At 36.0% G+C, this 27,694-nt stretch overlaps 4 protein-coding genes across 4 annotated transcripts; 1 reads left to right on the forward strand and 3 right to left on the reverse strand.

Annotated features, from left to right (window-relative positions):
• Positions 1–88: 88 nt before the first annotated feature.
• Positions 89–2,765, reverse strand: tmem208 (transmembrane protein 208). Its single transcript, XM_051901644.1, has 6 exons — positions 2,548–2,765; positions 2,293–2,388; positions 2,104–2,163; positions 1,324–1,460; positions 1,127–1,211; positions 89–1,034 (listed from the first exon to the last, which is right to left on the reverse strand). Exons 1-6 carry the CDS (start codon positions 2,551–2,553, stop codon positions 891–893), a joined length of 528 nt encoding a protein of 175 aa, XP_051757604.1. The 5' UTR covers positions 2,554–2,765; the 3' UTR covers positions 89–890.
• Positions 2,766–4,135: 1,370 nt separating this feature from the next.
• Positions 4,136–10,722, forward strand: LOC127515383 (cytochrome P450 2F2-like). Its single transcript, XM_051898963.1, has 9 exons — positions 4,136–4,322; positions 4,482–4,644; positions 4,746–4,898; positions 5,082–5,242; positions 5,763–5,936; positions 7,914–8,052; positions 8,946–9,133; positions 9,394–9,535; positions 9,790–10,722. Exons 1-9 carry the CDS (start codon positions 4,161–4,163, stop codon positions 9,996–9,998), a joined length of 1,491 nt encoding a protein of 496 aa, XP_051754923.1. The 5' UTR covers positions 4,136–4,160; the 3' UTR covers positions 9,999–10,722.
• Positions 10,723–13,059: 2,337 nt separating this feature from the next.
• On the reverse strand, positions 13,060–18,499 carry si:ch211-122f10.4 (cathepsin A-like). Its single transcript, XM_051898965.1, has 11 exons — positions 18,187–18,499; positions 17,575–17,686; positions 17,207–17,344; positions 16,966–17,127; positions 16,711–16,802; positions 16,509–16,593; positions 15,382–15,522; positions 15,150–15,286; positions 14,901–15,063; positions 14,724–14,813; positions 13,060–13,626 (listed from the first exon to the last, which is right to left on the reverse strand). The coding sequence occupies exons 1-11, from the start codon at positions 18,372–18,374 to the stop codon at positions 13,543–13,545; spliced, it is 1,392 nt and encodes a 463-aa protein (XP_051754925.1). The 5' UTR covers positions 18,375–18,499; the 3' UTR covers positions 13,060–13,542.
• A 1,085-nt stretch (positions 18,500–19,584) lies between these two features.
• Positions 19,585–26,983, reverse strand: slc38a7 (solute carrier family 38 member 7). Its single transcript, XM_051898966.1, has 12 exons — positions 26,811–26,983; positions 25,142–25,584; positions 24,982–25,035; positions 23,805–23,949; positions 23,583–23,727; positions 23,321–23,419; positions 23,145–23,202; positions 22,404–22,518; positions 22,151–22,298; positions 21,863–22,062; positions 21,705–21,756; positions 19,585–20,815 (listed from the first exon to the last, which is right to left on the reverse strand). Exons 2-12 carry the CDS (start codon positions 25,403–25,405, stop codon positions 20,707–20,709), a joined length of 1,389 nt encoding a protein of 462 aa, XP_051754926.1. The 5' UTR covers positions 25,406–25,584; positions 26,811–26,983; the 3' UTR covers positions 19,585–20,706.
• Positions 26,984–27,694: the final 711 nt, after the last annotated feature.

Below are 27,694 nucleotides of genomic sequence, written 5' to 3' on the forward strand. Positions count from 1 at the left end.
GGTGTTTGACATCCAAAATGTACTGTTGGGAGGGTCTTCGTCGGGAACAAGGTTGGGACACTGTTGTACTTTTAAGAAGAAAACTCACCATTTTATAATAGTTTATTTATAATCATTGGGTATTCATAAATTTCACCTGAAGCAACTTATTTTTACAAGGTTGTCAAGACGCAGTTAGTCCACTGAAATGTTAAACTGACGTTGGGGGCCAGTCAATACTGTGATGTCATGTGTGTTATACTAACCCATCCAACTTTTTACAAACAGTATAGTTTCATTTGAACAGTTAAAATGTATATAACCAGAAAGTCCTTTGTTTCCACACAAGGTAAATTTCTTATCTTACAATCCCACCAGGCTGCACCTGTAGCTTCAGCAGAACACCACATCTCACAGACTTGATCTGATACAGACTCAGCACATGATTTTCTGAAAGGCCTAAAGAGGGAATTCTAAAAGCTGGACTCAAGTGCTGTGAAATTTCATGTGGTTGCTGAAGCTCATACAGCCTCAGGTCTAAATTGCTAAGAGCAATTGGCCATGTAGCTGCATCTGTTGAGAGGTCCTCATTAACAACTGATATGAAAGCTCACTATAGTAAGCAAAGACATTGTGTACATGTAACTCACTTTATGATTAAAAAAAAAACAAAGGCAGATTTGTGACTGTGGCGCACCTGAGCTAGAGATTTTAAGACGGACATTAAGAAAGAAAAAGAATCCAGAATGCTGAAAAGGACGGAGCAGTTGATGACAAGTGAGAAAAAAGTCAAAGACACTTTACAGTGCGAAATCTATTGTCTGGACTAACCCGTCATTATCAAATATCTCAGAATAATTTAGATTGCATGTTCTTTGTAATTGTGCAATAAAAAAAATTGAACACAGTGTCTAGAATCTCTTCATCTGTCGTCTTTCCTGTCGCCTCTGTTTCTTGTCATTTTTCTCGTTCTCTTCAGGGGCTGCCTGTGACTCAGCAGAAAACCAGGGGCCCAGGAAGTTCGCCCACAATAAATGCAAAGCCCTTGCAGGTGCCTGGTGTAAAGAGAGCAAATAATATGATTACAGTAAAAATAGAATTGGGAAACTTCCATGATGTTACAATCAGAGCAATTCCACCGTCTCACCAAGAGCCAGAAGTACCAGAAGTAGGACGACAGAGTGCTGAGGACCTGAACAATAGCAGTAAGGATAATCACATCCTTTAGGTGTCTGCATGTCAATATAAGAAAAAAGTCACTTATGAATATATCCATCAGGAATATTTATCACCAACTGGAAATATAATGGGGAAATGAATACACAGATAAAACACCCAACTCACTCTGCCATGCCCTGCTCCATATTAAGGTCAATCCCTCCATCCAGCAAGCTACCATCTTCAGCAAATGCAGGTTTGGCCATTGCTGACATAGATCTGTAGCTGCCAAAATAGACCGCTACGGCGAACAGTAGCAAGAACTGGAACAAAAGAGACAAAGAGGGATTCAGCACCAGACTGGAAGGGGAGTTATGAGTGAATAACATTTACCAAAAAGCTGGAAACCGCCAACAGTTCATTATCTCACTGTTGAATAAAAACCCCACATATGGTAATCTAGAGGCTAAGCCAATATGGAGAGATGGATATTGTCTACATCAGGGTTTTTCAAACTGGGGTCTGCAAGAGAGTGCTAGAGGGTCTGTGGAAAAGTTGAGAGAAAAGCAGTTTAAAAAGTGTAAAATAAATAAGTAATTAAAAATAAATAAAAATCTAACAGTACAGTACTATAGTGAGTATTAAAAAAATGTAACAATGTAACAAAATAGAAACTAAATTTTGCAAACAATACTTTACACATAATACTATTTTTTCCACAGTACATATTGGGTCTTTATACGTGAAAATATATAGCTGCCTGCCCTATAAATTTTAGGGTCGGGGCCCCTTGCATGAGAATGATAATAACTGATTAGATTTTGGGGGTCCATGGCATCTAAGAGATTGAAAACCACTGGTCTATATTCATTTGACACGTGTAGATATGCATGCAACAATTTGGATTTGCTCATACACATCACTGAGCACAACAAAACAAAATATGCACATCATACTGTGACTTACCCATGTCCAAAATGTAGATGAGCTGTAAAAGAGCAAGAAATTGACTGCTGCATAAATAGCCTGAAAAGAACACCAAAAATCAGATGATTGTTTAAAAAAGATGGATAGACAGACAGACAGTTAGTTAGTTAGTTAGTTAGCTAGTTAGTTAGTTAAAAAGGCATACTGAAACACAGATGCATGCCTTACGTTTGCTCCCAGGATGATTCTGCTATAGAACTTTAGAGTATCCTGGTTTTCCTCGTGGATTTGTTTTTTGCCTTTGGTTCCAACTTTTCCTTTCGGCTAACGAGAAATATATTACTTCACAGGACAGCACTGACACACAGAAAACCTCAATCTAGCCAGTCATAATTTACAATTATCATATGAATAAACCTAAAAGGCAAACAGTTATTAATCATGTTTCTTTTTGAATAGCTAGTTGTTAAGCTTGAATCATACCGGCATCTTCCCTGAGTTCTCCTTCTCGTGTGACTGTTTTCTTTTCACCTGGTAACGCCTTTCCCTTTAGGCATCTAAAAAACTAACAGTTTCAATTTTTAAGCAATAATATTCAATACTAAACAACTACCATATACTGCAAAATAACACATCAGCGTTCGCGAACGCGTTTCCGGCGCTTGGAAAATGCGTCACAGATGCAGCAAACTGAACTTGACGCCACCTCGTGCTAATTTCATGCAAAAACAACTTTAGGGCATTTATTTTGAAATTGTCTGTACAATATTAAATGTTTAGATTCTTGAGAGCAATAAAAACGTAACAATAGCTTACAGCAACCGAGACTATTAGACCTTAAAAGGGGTTGTATTTTTTCTCCTCCAAAATACCAATTAGCCTACCACAATTATTTTTTAGATAGGCTACAACAGGACTAAAGGCCCTTTTAAGATTTTTGTTTCTCCTAAAACACACGAAACTACCACTAACACTTGTTTGTCACTATGCATTGCATAATTGTCCTCCTGATCCAAGAGGTCATTTACAATGTCTAAAGATTGTTTTGAGGTAAGGTGATCTAATGTGTAACTTAATTTTTAAAATCTTGCAGAATTAGCTAATGAGGATTCTTGAAATGGCTGCATATATTTTGAGACAAAAAACTTTATGGTATGATTAAATCAATAGTTTTTCAAGCTACTGCCCAGTAAGTAAAAGGATGTTTGGGGTAAAAAGGAAGACATAACGCCAAAGATCAAGAGTCCTTTTTTTTTATTTTTTTTTTATGTGTGTGTGTGTGTGTGTGTGTGTGTGTGTGTGTGTGTGTGTGTGTGTGTGTGTGTGTGTGAATGAAGCACAAAATGGGCCCACACTGACTGCATCAATCACAACTGAGTGATCATTGTTCATTTGTAAAATATGCTTGCTCTATAAAATTTTGTCAGTTCATTTTGTCTTCAGAATACCTGATGTTGAAAACTAAACATGGGCTTAATCCCGTTGTGATTGAGGTTGCGCCTCGATGGACGTGAGTCACTGAATAAGAAAGGAAAGAAACAAATAAGCATAATTTCATTTTTTGTAGGCTACTATGAAAAGACAATTGAGTTTAAGATCTGCTGTGCATTTCGACGAGCACATGTGATCATAGACTTTATCCACCACCTGATAATACACTAAAACACACATTTAGTGTTTCCGTCATATTAAGAAACTACACTTGATTGAAAATACAACTTGGGTTTGTTCATTAGAATATTTTGACTATCAGAACGTAATAAAGAACTTGTTAAAGCTGCGCAAAATTGCAGTCATAGATCCGTAAACTTGGACAATGTTATAGGGCATATTTATACATAATGGACCTTCAGGAACAACGTTATCAAGAGTACATGGTGACATTGACCTCTGGTGGGACTATCAATACCTCTCCACTCATATTATTAATCACAGTTTAACTTTTTACCTATATAGTCTATGTTTCCAGACTCCAGTTCAACAAAGTTTAAAGAGTTCAGCAGAGTTTGAAGAAGTAGTTTTGTGTGCATGCGTATCAGTTCTTTGTTTGCCTTAAATAGCAGGTTTCAGACGGGCTGTCCAGTAGATCAGTAACTATGTTGACCGCACTGGTTCTGTTGTGTCTCGGAGCCTTTCTTCTGTTCTTGCAGTTCAGAATTCGGCGACCTAAAAATTTCCCCCCTGGACCCACTCCTGTTCCATTTTTTGGAAATTTGCTACAATTTGACCGCATTAACCCGTTAAAGGACTTTGACAAGGTAAGCACATCAGTCTCAAACACACACTGGAGACTGCTGCATTAAAAATACTAAATACATAAAACTAACTGATGAAAAGAGATCAGATTCATACAGCATGACACAGCAATAAAATGCTGCTGTGAGTCTGTGGTCTTCAACATGAATGTTTTTGTGCAGTTTGCTCAGCGCTATGGATCAATCTACGCACTGTACATTGGTAGGCAGCCAGCAGTGGTGTTGACAGGACAGAAAATGATCAGGGAGGCACTGATCACACAAGCGGTGGAGTTTGCTGGCAGAGCAGAGAACATGATGGTCAGTCATGTAACAAGGAGCAAAGGTAATGCAGCATACACAGAATAGTAGAGTACTCAAGCAGCCAACCTACTACTCACATAACAGACAAGTGCATTGCATTCCCTGATTGTTTTGTGTGTTTAGGGGTGATCATGGCAGATTACGGAGACAGCTGGCGGGAACATCGACGCTTTGCTCTGACCACACTGAGGAACTTTGGCCTTGGAAAGAGAAGTATGGAGCAGAGGATTCTGGAGGAGGTCAAATATATCTGTGCACACCTGGAGGAATCTGCTGGTATATTCAGTCTTCTCAACTGACACCTTCAATCTTTACATTACATAACATCTTCATTTAATCACGTGTTCAGTGTCCTATGTTTGCATATAGACATTTTTTAAGATCTCAAAATTGCCAGAGAACATTCAAATTCATGAATTGAAAACATTTCTTGTCTTTATATCTCTACAACTCTACCAGGAAAGTCAATTGACCCTCAACATCTGTACCACCATGCTGCTTCAAACATCATTGCCTCGATCATTTTTGGGTCACGTTTCAATTATCAGGATGAATATTTCCAGACATTGATCATAACTATGGAAAAACTTACTAAGATTGCCATTGGACCATGGGCAATGGTAAATACAATGAAAAATAAAGCCAGCATCTATTTACATGCAAATAGCCAACCTTGTTGTCAAAGTCTATTTTCACAAACTCTGCACACTATTGGTCAGATATTTTATCTTGAGTAGGCACATTACATCTGTTTACACTTTGTGTAAGCAAGCTGCTATTTATACTCTTTTTGTTTACACTTAGTTTAAATAGCCGCCACAAAAATAAATTGTACGATTGTACACACGTTTATCATTTCATTCACAGATTTTCCTGTTTAATTATTTTCCTATTTATCACTGTAAAGCTTCTTTGAAACAATCTGTATTGTATAAAGTGTTAAACAGCAGTCAACATTTGAAGTGGATCAAAAAAGTTCATCAAAGTTTTCCTAAGAAGAAGGTTTTAGGACAACTTTGATGAAAGGTTTTGATCCACTTCAAATGTTTACTACTGTATAAATAAGGTGACTTGACATTTTTATTTATTTATTTATTTATTTATTTATTTATTTAAAAAGGCTTTTATTTTGAATTGCAGCTCTATGAATTATCCCCAGTGTTAAGGATTTTCCCACTGCCATTCTGGAAAGCTTTTCACTATTTTGAGACAATCAGAAAACACATTCTCAAAGTTGTGGATGAGCACAGGAAGTCACATGTTACTGGGGAGCCCAGAGACGTGATTGACTGTTACTTGGAGGAGATGGAGAAGGTAAGATACTCACAAGTGTTTGTGTGTTATATATTTTTATTGCATTTATCCAGGGTTGGGCAAAAATACATCAAAATGTATTTTAAAATAAAATACCAAATACCTTAATTTTAAGTGTATCAAAATAAACTACAAAATACAGCAGCCACACCATGTATCAAAATAAACTACTGTAATTTTGTATTTTAAAAATACTAAAAAATACTTTTACAAGGGAGCATGATTTCGCAAACCTTCCATCAATTGGCCTATTTGATCTATCCCTTCACCATTACACTGACTCAGCTGATTAAGTAAACAATGTTTGATAGCAACAGCTTTTCTCTGCCCGAGTCATGCAATAAATCTGACATATGTAACCAGTTAAAGGCACAATATGTAGGATTTTTGCATTAAAATATCCAAAAACCACTAGAACAATGTTATATATTTTGTTGACTTGTGTACTTACATTATCCCAAATGTTCCCAAGAATGTTTAAATCCAGAGAAATAAGCTATTTTAACCAGGACACAGACCGTGTCCATGTGTCGCCTATCAATGACATCATTACCCTCAATTTCCGGTTTTATTTTGTAGAAACCATGGAAACATCAAAGACGCTTTAGTATATTATGTGTTTTATTAGACAGGTTTGGATACATTCATCGACAGAAAACTAATCATTGTTATATAGCTCAACACAGTAAGTCTTTGTTTGAATCTCGTTTTCTTGATTTACCACGAGTACCATGTTTTACTCTGCCTAATATCGATCTAGCTTACTGCAGTGTGCAACAAGTGTCTCATAGCAGCCGCCGAACGAACGCACAGAGTAGCACTATAACAACTTTCAACACACAAATGTATCTAATATGATAAAACAGCGCTGCTTTACCCCACATGCACATGACCGGAAGAAGCGGAAGCAGCGACTGTGGCATAATAAAAGTTCCGCTGCTGTCGAGACGTGTGTCACGCTTGTTTCTCATTAGCAATCGCTTCAGCGGCCTTGTTACTGCTCCTACAGCACTCGGCCATGCTCTGCTTCATACTACAGTAACGTTAATAACCTCATCCGTGAACATGATTTCTGCTCGAGTCCCATCCCAATTCTTTTCCACCAGCTGTAGATGTGAAGACAGCACCTCTCATGATTCCGTGAAATCAAGGTGTCATCAAACTATGCCTTTGTTTTGAATGAGCGACCTCTAGTGGCGAAAATCTACATATTGTTAACAGATCAAATATTCACATATCCCTGTGATCTCCCAGATGAAGGTTTTACAGTAACCAACAGTTTAATGTTTGCGAATGACTCATAATTGTATCCTAATTTAGTTACTTGGTGTTTGGTAATGAAGGGCCTACTTTGCATCAGCAACACTGACTCAATGACAAACAAGTCATTCATAAGAAGAGAACTGATGGCACCTGTATTCATAGCAACTAGTTTCTAACTAATTAATCATTTGATTGTTAATCATAAATATAGGTATAATAGTTTTCAAGAACATTATGTAAATTGGTAAACTATTTAGCCTAGGCTACTAAAACGAACACCAAATCTTAACATGAGCTGTTAAAAATTATAGCAATTTATGCAAAAAAACTGATGGAAAGCTGGCAGCCTGCACGTTTCTTACCTTGACCACCTTCTTCCATATGGATCAATTTTCTGTTCTGATCTCAACAAGTCTCTACAAACTACTGAGTAGGCACCAATCAGAGGCCGCATTTTTATGATGTCATCATGTAGACTTCTTACAAAGTATTTTACAGTATTTTAAAAATACAAAAATACAAAACACTAAAGTATTTTGATACAAAATACGAAGCCATTTTCATCAACCCTATCAAATACAAATTACAAAATACTATTTTGTATTTGAAATACATGTATCATAAATACTGCCCATCCCTGCATTTATCAACAGCATATACGTTTTAATATTCTTAGATTTAAAATGGTTTGTGAGTATATCATTTTATTTTCAGAGAGCAGATCAACGCACAACATTTGATTACTCACAAATGGTCACTTTGCTGTTTGATCTGTTTGCGGCTGGAACTGATACAACCTCTAACACACTCCGAACTTTAACACTCTATTTGATGAAGTACACTCATATACAGGGTAAGGAATGTGAAAAAAACTTGTGCATGTCAAAGTAAATTATCATACATAGCAAAAGTTTACCCAGGTCAAAAATATATTTTATATGGTTGAGCTCAAAAGTTTACATACCCCTTGTAGAATATTGCAAAAATGTTAATAATTTTAACAAAATAAAAATTGCATGTTTTTTTTATTTAGTACTGTCCTGAATAAACTATTTCACATAACAGATGTTTACATAAAGTCCACAAGACAAAAAAAAAAAAAAAACTTTTGAACTGGGTCATTTTTATAAATTCAGCTATTATTTTGTCTTGTGGACTTTATGTAAACATCTGTTATGTGAAATATTTTATTCAGGACAGTACTAAATAAAAAATAACATGCAATTTTCATGATCCTTCTTATTTTGTTAAAATTATTAACATTTTTGCATATTCTGCAAGGGGTATGTAAACTTTTGAGCTCAACTGTACGTTGGTGAAATTGCCATGTATAAAACCTTTTTTTTTTTTTTTTTTTTTTTGACTAAGATTAGTCATGAAATATTTAAATATTTATGCATTTTAACATTTTTCCAAAATTATAGCTGTGGGATAATGTGTGTGTGTGTGTGTAATTTAAAAAAAATGGTTTTTGAAAATCTAAAAATGCAGAAAGTTTTCTGTGATGGGTGTTTAGGGGTAGGGTTTGAGTATTGGGGATAGAATATACAGTTTGTACAGTATAAAAATCATTGTCTATGGAAAGTCCCCATAAAGAATGAAAACCCAACGTGTGTTTTATTGCGAATTTATTTTTCTAAAAATTGAAAAAGCAAAATGCATTTTTTAATTCAACTGTTTATAATTTATTTTTGTGAATTATTTGTAGCTTTTATAGTCTTTTAATGTCTATTTATACATCTTCAGAGCAATGTCAGCGGGAGATTGATGAAGTCCTTGGTACTCGTGAACATGTCACATATGAGGACAGAAATGCCATGCCTTACGTACAAGCAGTGATTCATGAGGGTCAGCGTGTTGGTGACATTGTTCCTCTTAGTATGTTTCACACCGCCAGAACCGACACTCAGCTCCAGGGCTACAGCATCCCAAAGGTGGCATTTACTATATACTGTATGGCAACAACTGTTTTTTGTTTGTTTTTGTTTTTTTGTTTGTTTTTTTACATCAGAGTTGCAGAGTTACTATGGCACATAAAACTGACATAAATGAAAAGCAACTAAAAACAACTATCCATTATTTAATCTTATCAAATCAGTCCATCACCCAAACTGTTATTAATGCAACTCCTAAACAGCATCTTTACTATGAAAGGAAGATTTGCTAATCTTGTTAAAAACATCTGCTCTTACAGGGAACAGTTATCATCCCCTATCTGTCATCTGCTCTCAGAGAGGAAAGTCAGTGGAAGTTTCCACATGAATTCAACCCTCAAAACTTCTTGAATGAAAAGGGGGAGTTTGTGAAGCCTGATGCATTCTTGCCTTTTTCTGCTGGTATGTTCTGTATGTTTTATTAGACAGCAATGACATCTTTGAGATAGTGGGTATTTCACTCATTTAGCTTATTTTATCAGTAATTCTATATGCAGTCCAGACAGAGGTCCCTGAGCTGTTTGATTACACACACACTATATAGACAAGCTCATTAGTATGATTAAAATACATGGTTTAAACAGAAAGCACATTCGTGTGGTAGAATGTGAACAAATTGTGTTTGTATTATGCACATTTACTTTTCTGTTTCCTAGGATCTCGTGTGTGCTTAGGAGAAAATCTAGCCCGCATGGAGCTCTTCCTCATCCTGGTCACAGTGCTGCGACGATTCCGTCTGATCTGGCCAAAGGATGCAGGAGAGCCGGACTTCAAATATATATATGGAGCGACACAGTCAGTGAAACCTTACCGTCTGACTGTACAACTACGCACACCTGGGGAGACTTGTGAAACTGTTCATTGAACATAAGTTGCCCTTCAGTGACAACATGCCCCAGTAGCAGGTTATCACATCATACTCTACTACAGGGTAAACTATCCCAATAGCACCTGCCATTAAACTTTTTTTTTAGCTTTTCAAACGCATTTAAACGCACAATATATAAACATGCAAATGTATAAACGCACAAGACATTAAACCAACAAATATTCTAAGTTACTAAACTATGTAATTACAACATATAAAGCACACGTGACAACTTGCACTGACATTTATGAAAAATACCTTTGTCCTAAGATGTTAAACAGTGTGGTTTTATTGTATTTGCTTATTTACCCAATGCCTGCAGAAAAAAAATAAATTGTAATTTTAATGGTGTTTAAAGCAATATACAAAAAAATAAACCAGTTACTGAGACTGTAGCTCTTGTGACAACTAGCCCCAGCCTCTTATAGGCATTAAATGTGTTAATAGTGAAACTTTGATCACAATGATTGGCAGCTTTATTGCATTCATCTTTTAACAATTCTTCACAACTGTTCTATTGTGCAATCATGACACTTCCAGTGGTAGTGTTTTAGTATTTTTATTTTGCTTTTAAAACGCACTTTAATACCATTAAAAATGTCCCAATTATAATATTGTGTGCTGCTAGAAAGCTCGGCATTCATACTGAGTACGATGTAAACTGACTACCAAAAGAAAAGAAAAGAAAAATTAAATTATATATAAAATTTATGACAAAATATCCAAGGGCAAGGTCCATCTTCTTGTACATTGATGTGTTCTTCCAGCTGCTGTTCGGCATGAAAAGAAAAAAAAAAGAAAAAAGAAAAAACACCACATGAGTGAAAAGTTGGAAATTTAAGCAACACATAAGCTTGTATCTCAAGCTCATATTCAGAACATACAATATTGTGTTTCTCTTTTTACAAGGGCAGAACCAGCAGTAAGATAAAGCCCAAACGATAGAGAAAGAGAGATACTGTTGCACCGCAGCGTAGCTCCCACAGTCACACACAGACACGGAAGCTTAAATACGGTGCACTTCCCATAGAATTAGATAGCAATTGCGCTACAATCGATACACCCTATACAGGTTAGTAAAATAACTCTTTGCCTAACCGACAATAACAAATTTGTTACCTGCTTATCAGCCTCATCTACTGCTGCATCGCCACACATGTGCCAACCACGTGCGCAAGACTGTTGGCTTTATGCTTTTCTCCTTCGTCTGCCTTGAGTGAATACGACCAAGTGAAAGTGGCATATACCGCCCCCTACTGACATTTTTAACTGATAACACGTTTGCCATTGAACTGTCCTCTATTTCCATATCCAATACCACCTTTATATTCCCTCTCTATACAGGTGCTGGTCATATAATTAGAATATCATCAAAAAGTTGATTTATTTCACTAATTCCATTCAAAAAGTGAAACTTGTATATTATATTCATTCATTACACACAGACTGATATATTTCAAATGTTTATTTCTTTTAATTTTGATGATTATAACTGACTAACTAAGGAAAATCCCAAATTCAGTATCTCAGAAAATAAGAATATTGTGAAAAGGTTCAATATTGAAGACTCCTGGTGCCACACTCTAATCAGCTAATTAACTCAAAACACCTGCAAAGGCCTTTAAATGGTCTCTCAGTCTAGTTCTGTAGGCTACACAATCATGGGGAAGACTGCTGACTTGACAGTTGTCCAAAAGACGACCATTGACACCTTGCACAAGGAGGGCAAGACACAAAAGGACATTGCAAAAGAGGCTGGCTGTTCACAGAGCTCTGTGTCCAAGCACATTAATAGAGAGGCAAAGGGAAGGAAAAGATGTGGTAGAAAAAAGTGTACAAGCAATAGGGATAACCACACCCTGGAGAGGATTGTGAAACAAAACCCATTCAAAAATGTGGGGGAGATTCACAAAGAGTGGACTGCAGCTGGAGTCAGTGCTTCAAGAACCACTACGCACAGACGTATGCAAGACATGGGTTTCAGCTGTCGCATTCCTTGTGTCAAGCCACTCTTGAACAACAGACAGCGTCAGAAGCGTCTCGCCTGGGCTAAAGACAAAAAGGACTGGACTGCTGCTGAGTGGTCCAAAGTTATGTTCTCTGATGAAAGTAAATTTTGCATTTCCTTTGGAAATCAGGGTCCCAGAGTCTGGGGGAAGAGAGGAGAGGCACACAATCCACGTTGCTTAAGGTCCAGTGTAAAGTTTCCACAGTCAGTGATGGTTTGGGGTGCCATGTCATCTGCTGGTGTTGGTCCACTATGTTTTCTGAGGTCCAAGGTCAATGCAGCCGTATACCAGGAAGTTTTAGAGCACTTCATGCTTCCTGCTGCTGACCAACTTTATGGAGATGCAGATTTCATTTTCCAACAGGACTTGGCACCTGCACACAGTGCCAAAGCTACCAGTACCTGGTTTAAGGACCATGGTATCCCTGTTCTTAATTGGCCAGCAAACTCGCCTGACCTTAACCCCATAGAAAATCTATAGGGTATTGTGAAGAGGAAGATGCGATATGCCAGACCCAACAATGTAAAAGAGCTGAAGGCCACTATCAGAGCAATGTGGGCTCTTATAACACCTGAGCAGTGCCACAGACTGATCGACTCCATGCCACGCCGCATTGCTGCAGTAATTCAGGCAAAAGGAGCCCCAACTAAGTATTGAGTGCTGTACATGCTCATACTTTTCATGTTCATACTTTTCAGTTGGTTCATTAGCAGATACATTGTTTTCCAGATAAATTACACTACAAAAGGGTTTTATTATTTCTCAGTTTATGTTTCTAATTCCATGTGGAAAACTTTAAAATTTGAAACTTTGTTTTAGGTTGAATTCCCACATACTGCACCTCAAGAAAATTCCTTTGTCCAATGTAGTATTATGTTCTCATCCATGTAACAATTCTTAGATTTAGATTTGAGAATCAGGTGGGTTTGTAAACCATTTACAACCATAGATACAGATTAATTAAAAATAGTATAATTTTGCTTTCAGTTTTGGTTTTATTTTACTTGGCAGTTTCAATGTCTCAAGGGTATAAACAAAATGAAGACTAATTTTTTTTTTCTTAGTAGTTTATTAGACAACTTACAAAAGAGCATCTTAGCACACATTTAATTATCAGAAATCTCATAATAGTAACTAATAATGCAAGGACATCATTTGAGCATTTTAAAACAATGTGATATCCTTCAATACTGTTTAAAAAAAAAACTCTAGTGTGTATCTATAACTGATTATGTGATTTTTAAAAGTGCATGTTTTTAGAAATCTCACCATAAGAACCACCCCTGTGTTAAAGGAAAAAGGCATAAAAAAAAAAAGATTCAAACAATTAACAAAATAAAAACCATTTTCAACTAAATTTCCAAACATATGCTAATACACATCCACCCAACAGTCCCTGAGAATATTGTCTTACAGCTGCATGTAAAATTTCAAAAGTTAAGGATAAAAATCGCACTTTCTTAAAATTCATCCAGGTTAACTTCAAAAACTCAGATTTGGTGCTTTAAGACAGGACATGGTCTCGGTCTAGATCAGTAAGGCTTATTGGACAGGAAACTCTGTAGCATTTGTAGAGATGGACCAGGAGCCCACTGAGGAACCATGTGACCTGCACCCTGGAAAAGCAGAGTTGTATGTCATAACAGCTTTGGTAAAAATTTTTACACCCATACCCACACCCACACACACATACTTAAAAGTTTGGAGTGTGCAAGATTAGTTTTGTTTTTGTAAGTAATCTATTATGCTCACCAAGACTGTTCAAAAATACAGTAAAACAGTAATACTGTAAAATATTACAATTTGTTTTCTAATTAAATACATTTTAAAATGTAATTTATTCCTGCGATGTCAAAGCTGAATTTTCAGCATCATTACTCCAGTCCTTAGTGTTACATGATCCTTCAGAAATCATTCTAATATGCTGATTTGCTGCTCAAGAAACACTATTATTACACCACAAAACCATATTTAATGAATGAAATCCAATACTTGTTTCTTACTAGTTTTAGGTTGCTGATTCCAAAAAATAGTGCCTGTTTTGCATTTCGTAGCATTTCTGCTTTTGACAACCATTTGTAAGATAAATAAAGTCTTGTATTATCCCTAAATCACTAGAAAAACTGCCAGAAAGACATGTTTCCTATCTTCTTCTGAGCCAGGTTACAACTATTTATTAAAATCAGCTGAGAATTTCACATGTTTGACATTATTTTATGCTAAATCCTGATTTCAAGTGACAAAAAAAGCAAACATGACACAGATGTTTTCTGCTTCTGTACATCTGTGGGTGTTTTAATACATTTAAAAAGGAACAGAAAATTACAGATTTCATGAAAAAAAAGTATTGATTTCTTTCAAATAATAATATAAACTTATAAAAAATTAACTTCCTGACCCCAAACTTCTCAATGGTATGGTATTGTATACAGGCTACTTTGCAGCCTATGACATTTATTGCTAATGAGAAAATTTATAACATGGAAACCAGCTACATTTTTAGGCATATCATTACAATAACAGTTTGGAGCTTTTACTGTTTAGCCTGAATGTCCAACTGATTAGAGACAGTCAAAGAAATCTCTATTAAGATTACAAACAGAGGTTGCACATCAATGGATCTTATCGAAGCTGGAAGTAAGTAAAGTACTACTACACCTTAGAAAAGGGCAACACAGGCTGCATGGACTCCAACAACATGCCAGAAACTTACCTTGACTGTGAGGAAAGTGATGTTGCCAAATTGTTGGTAGAATCCAGCAATCTGCTTATCATAAATCCAGGACTGGTACTGTGTGCTTGCCTTAAAGAAGAAAAACTCAACATTAACCCTAGGCGATGCTATAAATTCTGCTGAACATCTTAAAAATCTTTAAAAAAAAAAACGTACCTTCTGTCCAAGCTGCTCTACAAACCACTGGTCTCCAAGGAAGTTACAAGCCATATCGGTGTCTCCATTATAGACCAAAGCTCTAAGACCCAAAGCCAGCAGCTTCTCATAGACGTCCTTCACAGTTTCGTAAGTGGTGTGATACTGGCTTCCCACAACATCACTGCATAAAAAAGGAAGAACACTGTATGCACACATGATCTTATGCACACACACTGAAACCATAAGCGAGGCCAGCCGTCAGAATACCTGCAGATGTCCCATGGTGGTAGGACATCAGGAATGTGCAGTGCCTTTCTTACATCTCCTCGATTAAGCCAGTTTAGCTGAGCAGTACTATTGATGCATGGAGGAACTCCCTGAACACTCGGGGTATTTCCTACTAACTAAACAAACAAGTGCACAATTCACCTTTTTGTTCTCTCTAGTTTTTTTAAAGTGGATGTTGGAAGGCTGCATGAGTAGAGCAAACAGGCCTCACCTGATTAGCTTCCCAATGTTTCCTGAAGTTTCTGAAAAGGTGCTTCATGGCTCTCTGAGATAAGACCCCACCAGCACAGTCAAGATATAGCGCATACGTATTCAACCCAGAGCCATAGACTATTTTAAATGCATGCGATACCTGCAAAACACAGAAGACTAGTCACAAAGTTGGCATGAAACGGAAGTTGCGATAGTCTTTTATTCCTTTTTGTGACGTATATCCGATTGAAACGGTTTCTCGAACAAGAAAAAATGTAGAGCGGGACTTGATTTTGTCCATTGGGAATTGATTGAATTATTGTGATTTGCTATTGCTGTGATCTCATGATTTCAAGAGAAGAGAAGAGAAGTCGCTGCAAGTGGGAGGGGAAGTTATTTTCATTAAAGATTACGAAGGGCACAAGCATTTTTTAAAAAATATGATGCACGAGTAAATAATTTGTAATAAAAATTGCAATATTCCATTAAAAACAAGAAAAATAGAGATTGCGATTCTCCCATGATTCTGAATGGACAACTAAACAAAATAACATGTAATTTACTACAGATTCTGACAAAATGTTTATTGCCACAGTCTATTTCAAACATTTAATTAATCTGAATTATTTTAAAAAATCAGTTTGAACGAATGATTCAATGACTCACTCATAAAGACTTCACTGGTTTCATTACCAGATGAATCAGCATTTGATTTTTTTTAACAGTCCCTTGTCGCCACCTGCTGCAAGTTACGTGCAAAAGGTTATCTCTATTTTGATCGCTACCATAGACATCAGTGTTTATTCAAATGATCCCAGTACTTCTGTGATATTTTGAATTATTGTAACAAAAATAACGATACTGTGTGGTTCAAAAGACTGTTTGTGAAGCTGTTTCATACCTACACATGATAACTGCTCTCTCTGGGTCAGCGCAAACACAGATTTGAATATTCTGGTGTGATTTTGTCAAAGGTTTAATAGATATAGCCGAATCATTCTCATTTAGGAATAAGTTTGAGTGTGTGTTTGAATCGAGATTACGATCTTTTAACGATTAATCGTGCAGCTCTATCTCATGGTGACTTTAATTAACCATTTGCAGGGTTGTACAACAGCAATGAGCATTTGGATGTATTCACGTTACCATAACGGAGCAGGACTCTTTAGAATTGTTGTAGAAGTTACAGACTCCATTTTGACAGCAGTTGTCATTCAGATCCTTCCACAACCTACAAGCAAAATAACACAGAAAAAACACATTTATCAAAATATTCACTGTCAGTATTGTAATATAAATGCACACACGAGTGGCCACATATACTGTAGGAGTAATTGATTTAGCTTACTGTTCTCCGAACAGGCCGTGATAGTTACCAAAGTAGATTAATGATTGGTCATTTAGTGCAAAGCTACTAATGCCATTTCCAACAGCAAAGCCCTGCAAAAGAAACCAAAAGAAGAATTAAAAAAAATAAATAAATGAGAAATTAAAAATAATCCTTTCAACAGACAAAATAATGACTTTAAATATAATTTTTCTACATATATTAGAACATAAATAAATTACATTTTATAAATGAATCAAGCATACTTTAACTTACCTTAAAGTTCACTTTAAGCTGACCTCCAGTGGCAACTCTCAGACTGAGTGTGGGTGCATAGATGCCTCCATAACTCTCACCAAAAATGAAAAACTCATTCTGGGTGAAATTTGGGAACTTGGTGAAAAAGCTTTGCAAAGCCAGGTAGTTATTGTCCGCCACCTAAAGAAAAGTACATATTCTTTCAGGCATTCAGAAGTCTTTACAGGCTATGAATGTCAATGAATGTTTACATACTTACCTCATCATCATTGGTTTCATATTTTTGGTCATCTGAGTAGGAGTAACCCACTCCAGCAGGCGACTCAAGATATAGAACATTGGCAATTTTATTCCAGCTGAATTCGTTCTCGTAAAGGGTGGCTCCATTATCATTGACCTAAGGACCACAGATAAACACACACACACACACACACACACACACACACACACTGTTTATGGTTTTGCGTTGTATGGAAAAGAAACTTAGAACTCAACAAAAGAGATTACATAAATGTTTTTTCCCCTCTCTAAACATTACAGCTCTGTATTTCTTAGTCCTTTTGAGAAATCAGCTCTCGAGTAATGCATTGTCATTTTTAAAATGAATGGAAGTAGTTATCAACCCACATGAAAGGGGCCATTCTCTGATAGAAACCCATCTAAAGAGCTGCAGCCAGGACCTCCATTCAGCCACAGCACGACTGGATCCTTGAGCGGGTCCCTCTGAGACGTCACAAACCTGTAACATATACACACTATCTTTAATGCAATAATTAATACACAAAAATTCTCTTTGATATGCGTTACTGAGGAGTGCTGACTAGTAAGCACACTGAACTTAAGAGTTTAAAACCCAAAACGTTTAGATTTACAATTATGTACAACAGCACAATACATAATATGGTATATGAATATGGTAATATACACTACTGTGTCTTAGTTTATATCACAGTACATTCAATGGACATGATATCGTCAAAATATTTTATTAAAAAAAATAAAAATAGTACTTAAAAAAAAAAAAAAAAAAAAAAAACTTGAACTACTTAAAACAAACAAACAAACAAAAAGATTAAAATGTCATTTTTATTTTGCATTTAAAACGTCTTCATTTTTTATTTGGTGTGAAGGCGGAAACGCCATTCGCCTAAACACATCCTCATCACAAACAAAGCATGCTGCATGTTCAGGTCTGATAAAGCTCAGACAAACAAACAAAAAAAGCCTAATAAAACTCACCAATAATGCAAAAACTTGCCAGAACTGGCCTTCAGATATCCTGACCACTGACGGTAATTGGGTTTAAAAGACATGCCCGGCAGATCCAGCACCTCATCTGGATCATACATGCTCACGACATGCACGGACACGGACAGAAGACAGAAGACGAAACTCAGAGAAAACATTTTACATAGTCTGATGATCATGGACCTGCACACAAGACCCGAAGACTCCTGCGAACCTGCTCTGGTGGGCTTTGAGTTTCCCTTCCTCTGACGGTCATATGACTTTTACAGTCGTCAGGTGATGCTGACAAACATCAACTAGGCTCAGTACTTCCGCCTAACCAAACTCTTTCGCCGTCTGTGTGTAAATTATTACCTTATTTTGTTTTTCCAACCTCAGATTATCGATTATTATCAGATTATAGTATTAAGGACCATCATAGCAAATTCACTGACATCTTTACTGGATTTGTATAAAATATTATTGCTTTTTAAAATTATTATTATTATTATTATTTTTTATTAAAAACATGCTTTAGCTGAGTGTAGAAAGATCAGACTAGTATCTACCCCTCATTAACCGAGGATAAAAAAGATAAAAAGATAAAGATAAAAATATTTTTCAACATATTTCACTTTATCTCTCTTATAGCTTAAAACAGTACTTTTATTTGCAGATATTTTTCGTTTCTTCAAAACAACAAACTATGCATGGGGAAATGGACAGGTATCAGCATATATATATATATATATATATATATATTTTTTTTTTTTTTTTTTTACTAGCATTAAAGCTTTTAATTAAAGTAAAATTTGAAATGTCCAAGAAATATGTTACTATATACTGTATTATTCTTACTTTTTTTATATACTTCACTTTTTTTTTTATACTTCCCTTTCAAATTTCTATGCATTTTCAATGTCATGATCTATCAATAAAGTGCAGTACGGATTTTGTTTTAAGTTTAACTTCTTCTTTCCATGGAATGTAGTATAGTTTAGCAATATTTATAATTCATCAATCCAAACTGACCAAGCATGATCAAGATGTATAGACAGACACAAACAAAAAAAGATTCATGGATCATTTACAGCTCTGTAGTTGGATGAGTTCTTTTCACCACAAAATGTATCATTAAAACACAATAAATCTAATTCATCCTGATGAAGTGTTGCAGAAGAAACTTGGAAAAATCCGACATCTCTTGCCCCAAATGACATGAATAAGTCTTTAAATGTAGTTTCTGTCACTATAGTATAAACAATAGACTAATTTAAACCGAGCTTTTGATATTTGTCCATTTATATTTTCTGTGTATTTAAATTGATATTTTTTTTTGTATTTAGTTGAATGCATGAGAGTTTAACAGTGTCTTGCAGTTGAAGAGAAGAAAAGAGCACAACAGCAGTATAACGTGAAACATCCCTTTAGTCATTGCACTGAAACAGTAAACATACAATAATAAATGATTGTGGAAAAGGCAAACATGCATGATAGTGTTACTGATTAAATCCATGAGATATGACATAATAACTTTCCTAATATGCATACACAATTGACAACTGAACCATGTGGTGCAAAAGGGGTCACCAGCACACCAATGTGACTTACACAATTCAACTGTTTGGAGAATGGTTCAAAGGAATTTACTAGAGAAATGCTTATTTCCAATACCAATGATTCCCCCCTAAAACAAAATTAAATGCAAATTAATCCTGAAGTTTTCAAGTCAATCATTAAGTCTTCACTACACTTACTCAAGTATCAGCGAATGTACAAAACCAGAGACTGTTGCGTCCTTGGCCAAAACAACTACTTTATGAAAAACACATTTAGAAAATCTAGCTAAAACAACAACAACGCATCAAATTAAAATAAAAAACATTCTTCAAGAATATTCTGAAATTCTTCTTAAATAATTGTCACTTCCAGTCTAAAGTGGTACAGTATATACACATACACACAGACATACACTATCAGTCTTCTCAGATCTTATGGAACTGTAGAATTACATGTTTGGCAGTGCAAGTAATCAAGAAAAACAAAGTTTGCAATAAGATTTTAAGGTTAAACATTATGAATACTGACCATATTTGCAATGTCAATGCAATGTCAAGTATATAAGGCCATCATAAAATCAGTTTTTAAGAAAAAAAAAATGTATAAAAATTAAAAAGGGAATGGGCAAAAAGTTACATTTTAAAAGAAACTGACTATATTTGGAAGATCTAACATTGGAGGATTTAACATAATGTCCACATCCATTTAGAATAGAGAAATATAGCGTCTTTTACAGGAGTCCTCCATTCACAAACAGCCAGAGCAGAAAGGTTGATGTTGCATGCTGGTGGTTGATCCACTACATCAAGAGGTACAGACGTCTGTGGGACTGCATGCTTTAAAATATGAGCAATTTAAAAGAAGATATAATAGAAGTCAGTGGTAGACATGATTTGGACAGTCTTCGTTCCCATGTTTTAATTGTCTCTGTTGGTTCATAGCCATATATTCATTAGGTCACAACAATCCCCCCTATGGGCTGTTGATGATGTCTTTGTAGATAGCATTCGTGGTGGTCTGGCCAAAGATGAATGCGCCAAGTGTAACCATGACGACTCCATAGGCCACCATTCCATTCCAACTACAGAGAAATAATTAGGTTATCAGTTTTATCATTTAATACACAAAACTTTAGGCATTGCTGAATATTGTTTAAAGGGTTAGTTCACCCAAAGATAAAAATACTCTCATCATGTTGTACCAAAACCCATAAGTCTGTTGTTTATATTTGAAACACAAATTAAGATATTTTTAATAAAACCTGAGAGATTTCCCATTGAGAATGGTCAACAAATTTCTATCTGGATACTTCAAATTGAAATTTGTTGACCATTCTCAATGGGAAAGTGCCCAAGCAACATCGCTTGGCAACATTGCTCAAAAAGTTGCCCCGTGTATCATCAACTTTAAGGCAGGAACACCACACCAAGCTGACACCGACGAACTAGTGGCGATGAAAGCAGACTGCAGGGTTGGCTCACGTCGGCAGCGTCTGGGTCCAAAGTTGCCCTGACACACCAAACCGACGCTCGACAGCCGACGGCCAAGTAGCACGTCCATTCTGCGCCTGTGTAAGATGACCGTCGGCTTGGTGTGTTCCTGCCTTTAGGCTTTTATTCATAGAGAAACATTGATTAAAGTACATAGAGCACATCAAATGTGGTAAACAGAAGCTCTAAGGTCAAGCAAGAAAGTAGGGAAGTATGTTGGAACATCCGTTTACCGTATTTGATGTGCTCTATGTGTGTGTGTAGTTTATATGGATTACTTTTACAATCTCTATATAAACTTTTGGTGAAATGGTCCTTCATTTGAGGGCCAGAAATCTCTCAGGTTTCATTAAACATCTCTTTTCTATTTTGAAGATGAATAGAAGTGTTACAGGTTTGGAACAACATGAGGGTGAGTAATTAATGACAGTTTTCATTTTTGGGTGAACTATCCCTTTAATAAGTAATAAATCAGTTTACCTGGCTGATCTGACATCATGCTCCGAAAGCTTTGCCTGAATCAAACACAACCCTATAGACAAACATTTGAAGAATGAATACGGTCACTGTTTGGAAAGAATGATGAGATACAAAAAAAAGAAAAAAAGTACAGTCTGAGAATATTTTAATTTTAATACCTGGAAAAACAAAAATGAAGCATGCAGCCAAACCACCAATTAGTGAAATGACTCGTCCAATATCAGGGATGAAGAGAGCAAGAATTAGTGTGAGACAAAACCAGACGAGTGTCTGCAGTATCCTCCGTCTCTGTTCCTTAGCCACATCTGTCTCAACCTCCTCTCCTTTAAAACGCAACCACAAACCTTCCAGCACTGCCCTAAAGCACAAACAAATATACATATCCTTATAGACTGACTATATTATCTTTCATTGACACATGTTTATAGACCACAAAAGCCTGTTACCTTCCACAGAAGTGCAGAATTGGATATGAGGTAACAACACAGATGATGATGAAGGCTCGAGCAATGGCCACCGCAACATCATTAGATGGATATGACATTAATACATCCTGACTCACGCTTGAGCCGAATGACAGGAAGCCACAGACTCCTGTGGAGAAGAACAAGCCCAAAGCTTATATAACCAGCTCATATTACATCTCTTGATCGGCCTGCTTTATCATTAGAATATTTCAGCAAAATCAAGCTCACACACCTGTGCCTGTATACACAAAGAGGCAGATGATCATGCTGATTGTAACAACTGACCACCAAGGCCGGATTTCTGGCTTCTTCATGCTGTTGAAAACAGGAACGCTGCTGACATGACACTGGGAAAAAGAGTGTGAGGAGAATGAAGAGTTGCTAGTTTTTAAAAGTAGAATGAATTCAGACATTAACTTACTGACTAAGACAGATACACTAGCATTTAAAGTTTGGGGTCTGTATTTTTTTTTTTTTTTTAAAGAAACTAATACTTTTATATAGCAAGGATGCATTAAATTGATCAAATGTGACAAATGTTACAAGATTTATATTTCAAACAAATGCAGCTCTTTTTAAGTTTCTATTGATCAAAGAATCCAGAAAAGAATGCATCACAGTTTCCACAAAAATGTTTCAACATTTCTAATAATAAGAAATGTTTCTTGAGCAGCAAATCAGCATATCAGAATGATTTCTGAAGGATCATGTGACACTGAAGACTGAAGTAATGATGCTGAAAATTCAGCTTAGCCATCACAGGAATATATATTTTATATTTTTTTATTTATTACAAACTTTAAATTGTAATAAAATATCACATTACTGGTTTCACTGTATTTTTTTTAATCAAATAAATGCAGCCTTGGTGAGCAAAAAAAGACTACTTTCAAAGACACTAGGAGGAAAAAAAACCTCACCAACCCCAAGTTTTTGAAAAGTCTAAAAAATTTAGTAAAGTCTACTTACACACCTGGAAACCAAAGCAGATTGTAGGCATAGCATTAAACACATCGGTCCAGGATGCAGGGCTGAAAGACACCAACATCACATTATAATAGTGATCACAATTTCTTCTGTATTGTGTATTGTGTCCCTCAAAAAAAACAACAAAAAAACAAAAAAACATTTAAAATATATTCTTCTGACCTGATTGGGATGTTTCCTGGAGAAACTTCTTTGTCAGGCCAGATGTACTTGATGATGATTATGATTGTCACATACCAGGTGCCGATAACACTCAGGGTGCTACATATCAATTAGTGCAAATATGCATGTATGATTTAACCAGCAAATACTTAGGAACATTTTAAATAATCAAATGGTAATTGTGTTTAAACAAAAACATTTGCACTCATCACAGCTGTGATATAACACTGCATTGTATAAAACAAAACTACACAGTTTCTACCTGGCATACTTCTGGAAGCCAATCTCTTTGGGTATGGACAGAGGCAGAATGATCAGCACTGAGGTCAAAGTGATGGTGAACTTACGATCTGTGTACCAGTGTGAAATAACCGTCATCTCTGATTCATGATTTATTGCACCAATCACTGTAGCAAGAAAGAAAGAATATCAGACAACTCTATTCAGACTATTTTGACATATCTGTATATGTGAATATACTTACGCTTATCCAACTGATCTCCTATAATAATAAGGAAGGCTATGCAGGTGCCAAAAGTGTAAACAGCAATGGCCAGCTCACATATGACACCGAGAACCTTCCCACACACCGCTCGGATCACCTCCTGATAAGTTGTTTCATTGCTCACCTAAAAAAGAAAAGAAAAGTGTAAACAGAGAACTCCATTGTCAGATGTTCCACCTGAAAGTAATTTTGAGGTCCCCTATTGTCAAAGTAACATTCAAAGTTTAGGGCTGTCAATGCATTAAAGAAGTAGCTAATAATTAATGATGATTAATTTCATGTTTTTTTGTAACGAATTACTTAAAGGTTTTTTTTTGTGCCATTTATTTAGAAAACTAAATAAATACTAGGGATGCATCGGCCACCATATTGGTATCTGATATATGTTCATTTTTAATGTTAGCGTTATCGGCCTGATAAGAAAACTTGACTGATATAGCTGATAAATAATGGATTATTTCCTTTCGCTGAGACATTTCAGATGCACACTGTTCGCCATGATGGTTTTTAATGGCTTGAAATATGATTGGAATCACTTCAGAAAGTAAAATACAGTTAAGTGCAACATGTGAAGCGCAAGTCTGTCATATAGGCTACATAAAATTAAAACAAGAACATTAAAATTGTGTGCTTGGGACATGGCTTTTAACGGTGAGACTTTTGTTTTTGTAATCAGGATCTCAAAAATTACATAAAAAATTGGATTTAGATTTATCGCCCGATATATCAGTTATCAGCTTTCAAATATAAAGAATTATTAGTTATTGGTATTGGCCAAAATGTTTATATCCCTATAAATACATTACCGATCAAAAGTTTGGGGTTGGTAAGATTTTTTTTAATGTTTTTTTTTTTTTTTTCTCCATGAAATCTCATATGCTCACCAAGGCTGCATTTATTTAATCAAAAATACAGTAAAAACAGTAACATTAATAAAAACATTAATAAAAATATTACAATTTAAAATAACTGTTTTCTATTTAAAAATATATTTAAAGTGTAATATATTCCTGTGATGACGAAGCAGAATTTTCAGCATCATTATTCTAGTCTTAAGTGTCACATGATCCTTCATGATACTTTCTTTCAAAAATTAATTTCTTTTTGAACAGAAGTGTATTTTCTCTTGATGTGTCTGATACATATATATGCTTACCTGAGAACAATAAGCCAAGATCACCAGCCCAGTGATGATGAAAACCATCATGCACTGCAAAAGAATAAGGCAAACTTTGAATTTTACGACATTTAACTTTAAAAAGGACAAAGTGAACACTTTATGGTTTTATTTACAATAGTCCGTAAGTCTGTCTCACCATTTGAAGAGTCACTCCAGCTGTGACGCCTCCAGCCATATTGAAAGCAGCAGGAAAATTGAGAAGTCCGGCTCCCAGAGCAGCATTCACCACAATAAAAACAGCCCCAAGTGAAGATGTCCCTTCCCTTCTGTTGTCTGATTGGTTAGGCAGTTGGATGGAGTCCACGCTGGGACTTTGCAGCAGCCACGCCCTTTCACCAGCATCCTCACTGTAGCCCCAATCACCCACTTCACTGTTAATCGCCCTGTCCGCCCTCGACATTACGCTTGCTTTTCTCACACACCCTCAGATAAACTTACAAGGACACCATAGGGTAAAAGCAGACGTAAACACACTTGTGCTGTCAGTCAGAGCTGCCACCATTGAGGGCGAAAACGTGCGAACACACCTCCACAGGGTCCATACAGTTACAGAGAGTCCTGGTTTGTGTTCAATGTCATCTGTGAGCAGAGAGGGACAAATTTCACATGGCAGTTTTCACAAATTGACTTAAACAGTTTATGAGCATCATAAAATGACAGTGTGGTTTGCACTTTTTTAAAGCCTGGGAGTCATAGGACATGATTGTATTGCTCAGCTGATCAATTTAAAATAGCCGGTTTCTGTTTCAATACATTTTAAAATCTAATTTATTTTCTGTGAAGGCCAAGCTGAATTTTCAGCATCATTACTCCAGTCTTCAGTGTCACATGATCCTTCAGAAATCATTCTAATATGTTGATTTGCTGCTTGAGAAACATTTCCTATTGTTATCACAGTTGAAAGTTGTGCTGCTTAATAGTTTTGTGGAAACCATGATACATTTTATTTATTTATTTATTTATTTTTAATATATATATATTTTTGATGAATAGAAAGTTCAGCATTTATTTGAAATAGAAATCTTTTGTTACATTATAAATGTCTTTACTTTCACTTTTGAGCAATTTATTGTATCCTTGCTCAATAAAAGTATTAATTTCTTTCAGTCTTTTTGAATGGTAGTGTATTTGCTTTTGACTTGTCTGACATTTATTTCTGCTTACTAGAGAACAATACGTAAAGATCACCAGTCCACATGGTAGTTTTGATGACAGACTGGTTTGCACTTGACAAGTCTGGGAGTCACGGGACATAATTGTATTTCTCAGCTGATCAGTAAGCAGAAATCACAGACAGGCGATGAGGAAATGAAACATGCTGTCCACAAGAGAAAGAATGCAGCACTGTCTGAACCTTATCTTTAAAAACAGCTCGATTAAAAGCTGATCAATAGCGTATCGATTATGGATTATTTCATTAAATCTCTAACCTAAATGTCAAAGGACGAAGAAAATACAGTGGTGTGGTGGTAGTTTAGGACATTGTTGTTGGACATTATAGCAGTGACATTACCACACACTGTAATGTGATTATCCTTAACCATCATTGACAATGAGATTAAATCAAAACACCGGGCCAAGTCAAGGCAACTAACACCGATCAGACATTACTATTGGAAGGCACGACTTCTTTCAATCATACACATAATGAGCTCTACATTCACTACTCTAAGAGAGCAAAAACACAATTTAGAAAGGCACAAAACATGTCATGACACGAATACTCGTGACTCACACAACACTGAATTTGTTTAGCTAATAAACACTCCAGATATGAAAGAGATGTGATAAAGCAGATGTCCCACCTCAAGTGTATGTTCTTCGCTAATCCCGCATCGTGATGAAGAACATAGGTAAGATGTTTTCCAGCGAGGAACTGAAATAAAGACTGCCTCCACTGAAATTTCTATCTACTGGTTTATCCATTAGCTGCTGACACAGATATAGTCACATGACGCCATTCAGCTCATTATGGGTAATGTAGTCGATTCCATTGTATTCACCGATTTTACCCTGTCGAACTTTATTTAAAAACGCTGCTCCCTGACAAGGATCCACTTTGTGCCTTTCGTGTTTACTATTGTGAATCTGATTTGGAACAATTTGTATTGTTTTTTTGTTTGTTTTTTACAGTCTATGGTATAAAGCGCTAGCCTATATAAAGGTTAAAGGGTTAGTTCACCCAAAAATGAAAATAATGTCATTTATTACTTACCCTCATGCCGTTCCACACCCGTAAGACCTTCGTTAATCTTCGGAACACAAATTGAGATATTTTTGTTGAAATCCGATGGAATATTTTTGGTGCGCCAAAAAAACTAAATAACGACTTATTTAGTGATGGCCGATTTCAAAACACTGCTTCAGGAAGCTTCGGAGCATAATGAATCAGCGTGTTGAATCATGATTCGGATCGCGTGTCAAACCGTCAAACTGCTGAAATCACGTGGCTTTGGCACTCCGAACCGCTGATTCATAACGCTCCGAAGCTTCCTGAAGCAGTGTTTTGAAATCGGCCATCACTATATAAGTCGTTATTTTGTTTTTTTGGCGCACCACAAATATTCTTGTTGCTTTATAATATTAATATTGAACCACTGTACTCACATGAACTGATTTAAATGTTTTTAGTACCTTTATGGATCTTGAGAGAGGAAATGTCATTGCTCCCTATGTAGGCTTCACGGAG

The sequence above is a fragment of the Ctenopharyngodon idella genome, chromosome 7 (genome assembly GCF_019924925.1).
Source record: "Ctenopharyngodon idella isolate HZGC_01 chromosome 7, HZGC01, whole genome shotgun sequence".
Classification (NCBI taxonomy): Eukaryota; Metazoa; Chordata; class Actinopteri; order Cypriniformes; family Xenocyprididae; genus Ctenopharyngodon; species Ctenopharyngodon idella.

Coding starts and splice junctions, on each gene's coding strand:
- tmem208 (XM_051901644.1), bottom strand. Junction 2,164..2,292: donor GAATCATCCTGGGAGCAAAC/GTAAGGCATGCA, acceptor TGTTCTTTTCAG/GCTATTTATGCAGCAGTCAA. Junction 1,461..2,103: donor CATCTACATTTTGGACATGG/GTAAGTCACAGT, acceptor CTTTTGTTCCAG/TTCTTGCTACTGTTCGCCGT.
- LOC127515383 (XM_051898963.1), top strand. CDS start 4,161: ATGTTGACCGCACTGGTTCTGTTGTGTCTCGGAGCCTTTCTTCTGTTC. Junction 4,323..4,481: donor CGTTAAAGGACTTTGACAAG/GTAAGCACATCA, acceptor GTTTTTGTGCAG/TTTGCTCAGCGCTATGGATC. Junction 8,053..8,945: donor GAAGTACACTCATATACAGG/GTAAGGAATGTG, acceptor ATACATCTTCAG/AGCAATGTCAGCGGGAGATT.
- si:ch211-122f10.4 (XM_051898965.1), bottom strand. CDS start 18,374: ATGATCATCAGACTATGTAAAATGTTTTCTCTGAGTTTCGTCTTCTGT. Junction 15,287..15,381: donor AACATTGGGAAGCTAATCAG/GTGAGGCCTGTT, acceptor TTGTTTGTTTAG/TTAGTAGGAAATACCCCGAG. Junction 15,064..15,149: donor CCACCATGGGACATCTGCAG/GTATTCTGACGG, acceptor TTTTTTATGCAG/TGATGTTGTGGGAAGCCAGT.
- slc38a7 (XM_051898966.1), bottom strand. CDS start 25,405: ATGTCGAGGGCGGACAGGGCGATTAACAGTGAAGTGGGTGATTGGGGC. Junction 25,036..25,141: donor CTGGAGTGACTCTTCAAATG/GTGAGACAGACT, acceptor ATTCTTTTGCAG/TGCATGATGGTTTTCATCAT. Junction 22,063..22,150: donor ATTCTGCACTTCTGTGGAAG/GTAACAGGCTTT, acceptor TTTGTGCTTTAG/GGCAGTGCTGGAAGGTTTGT.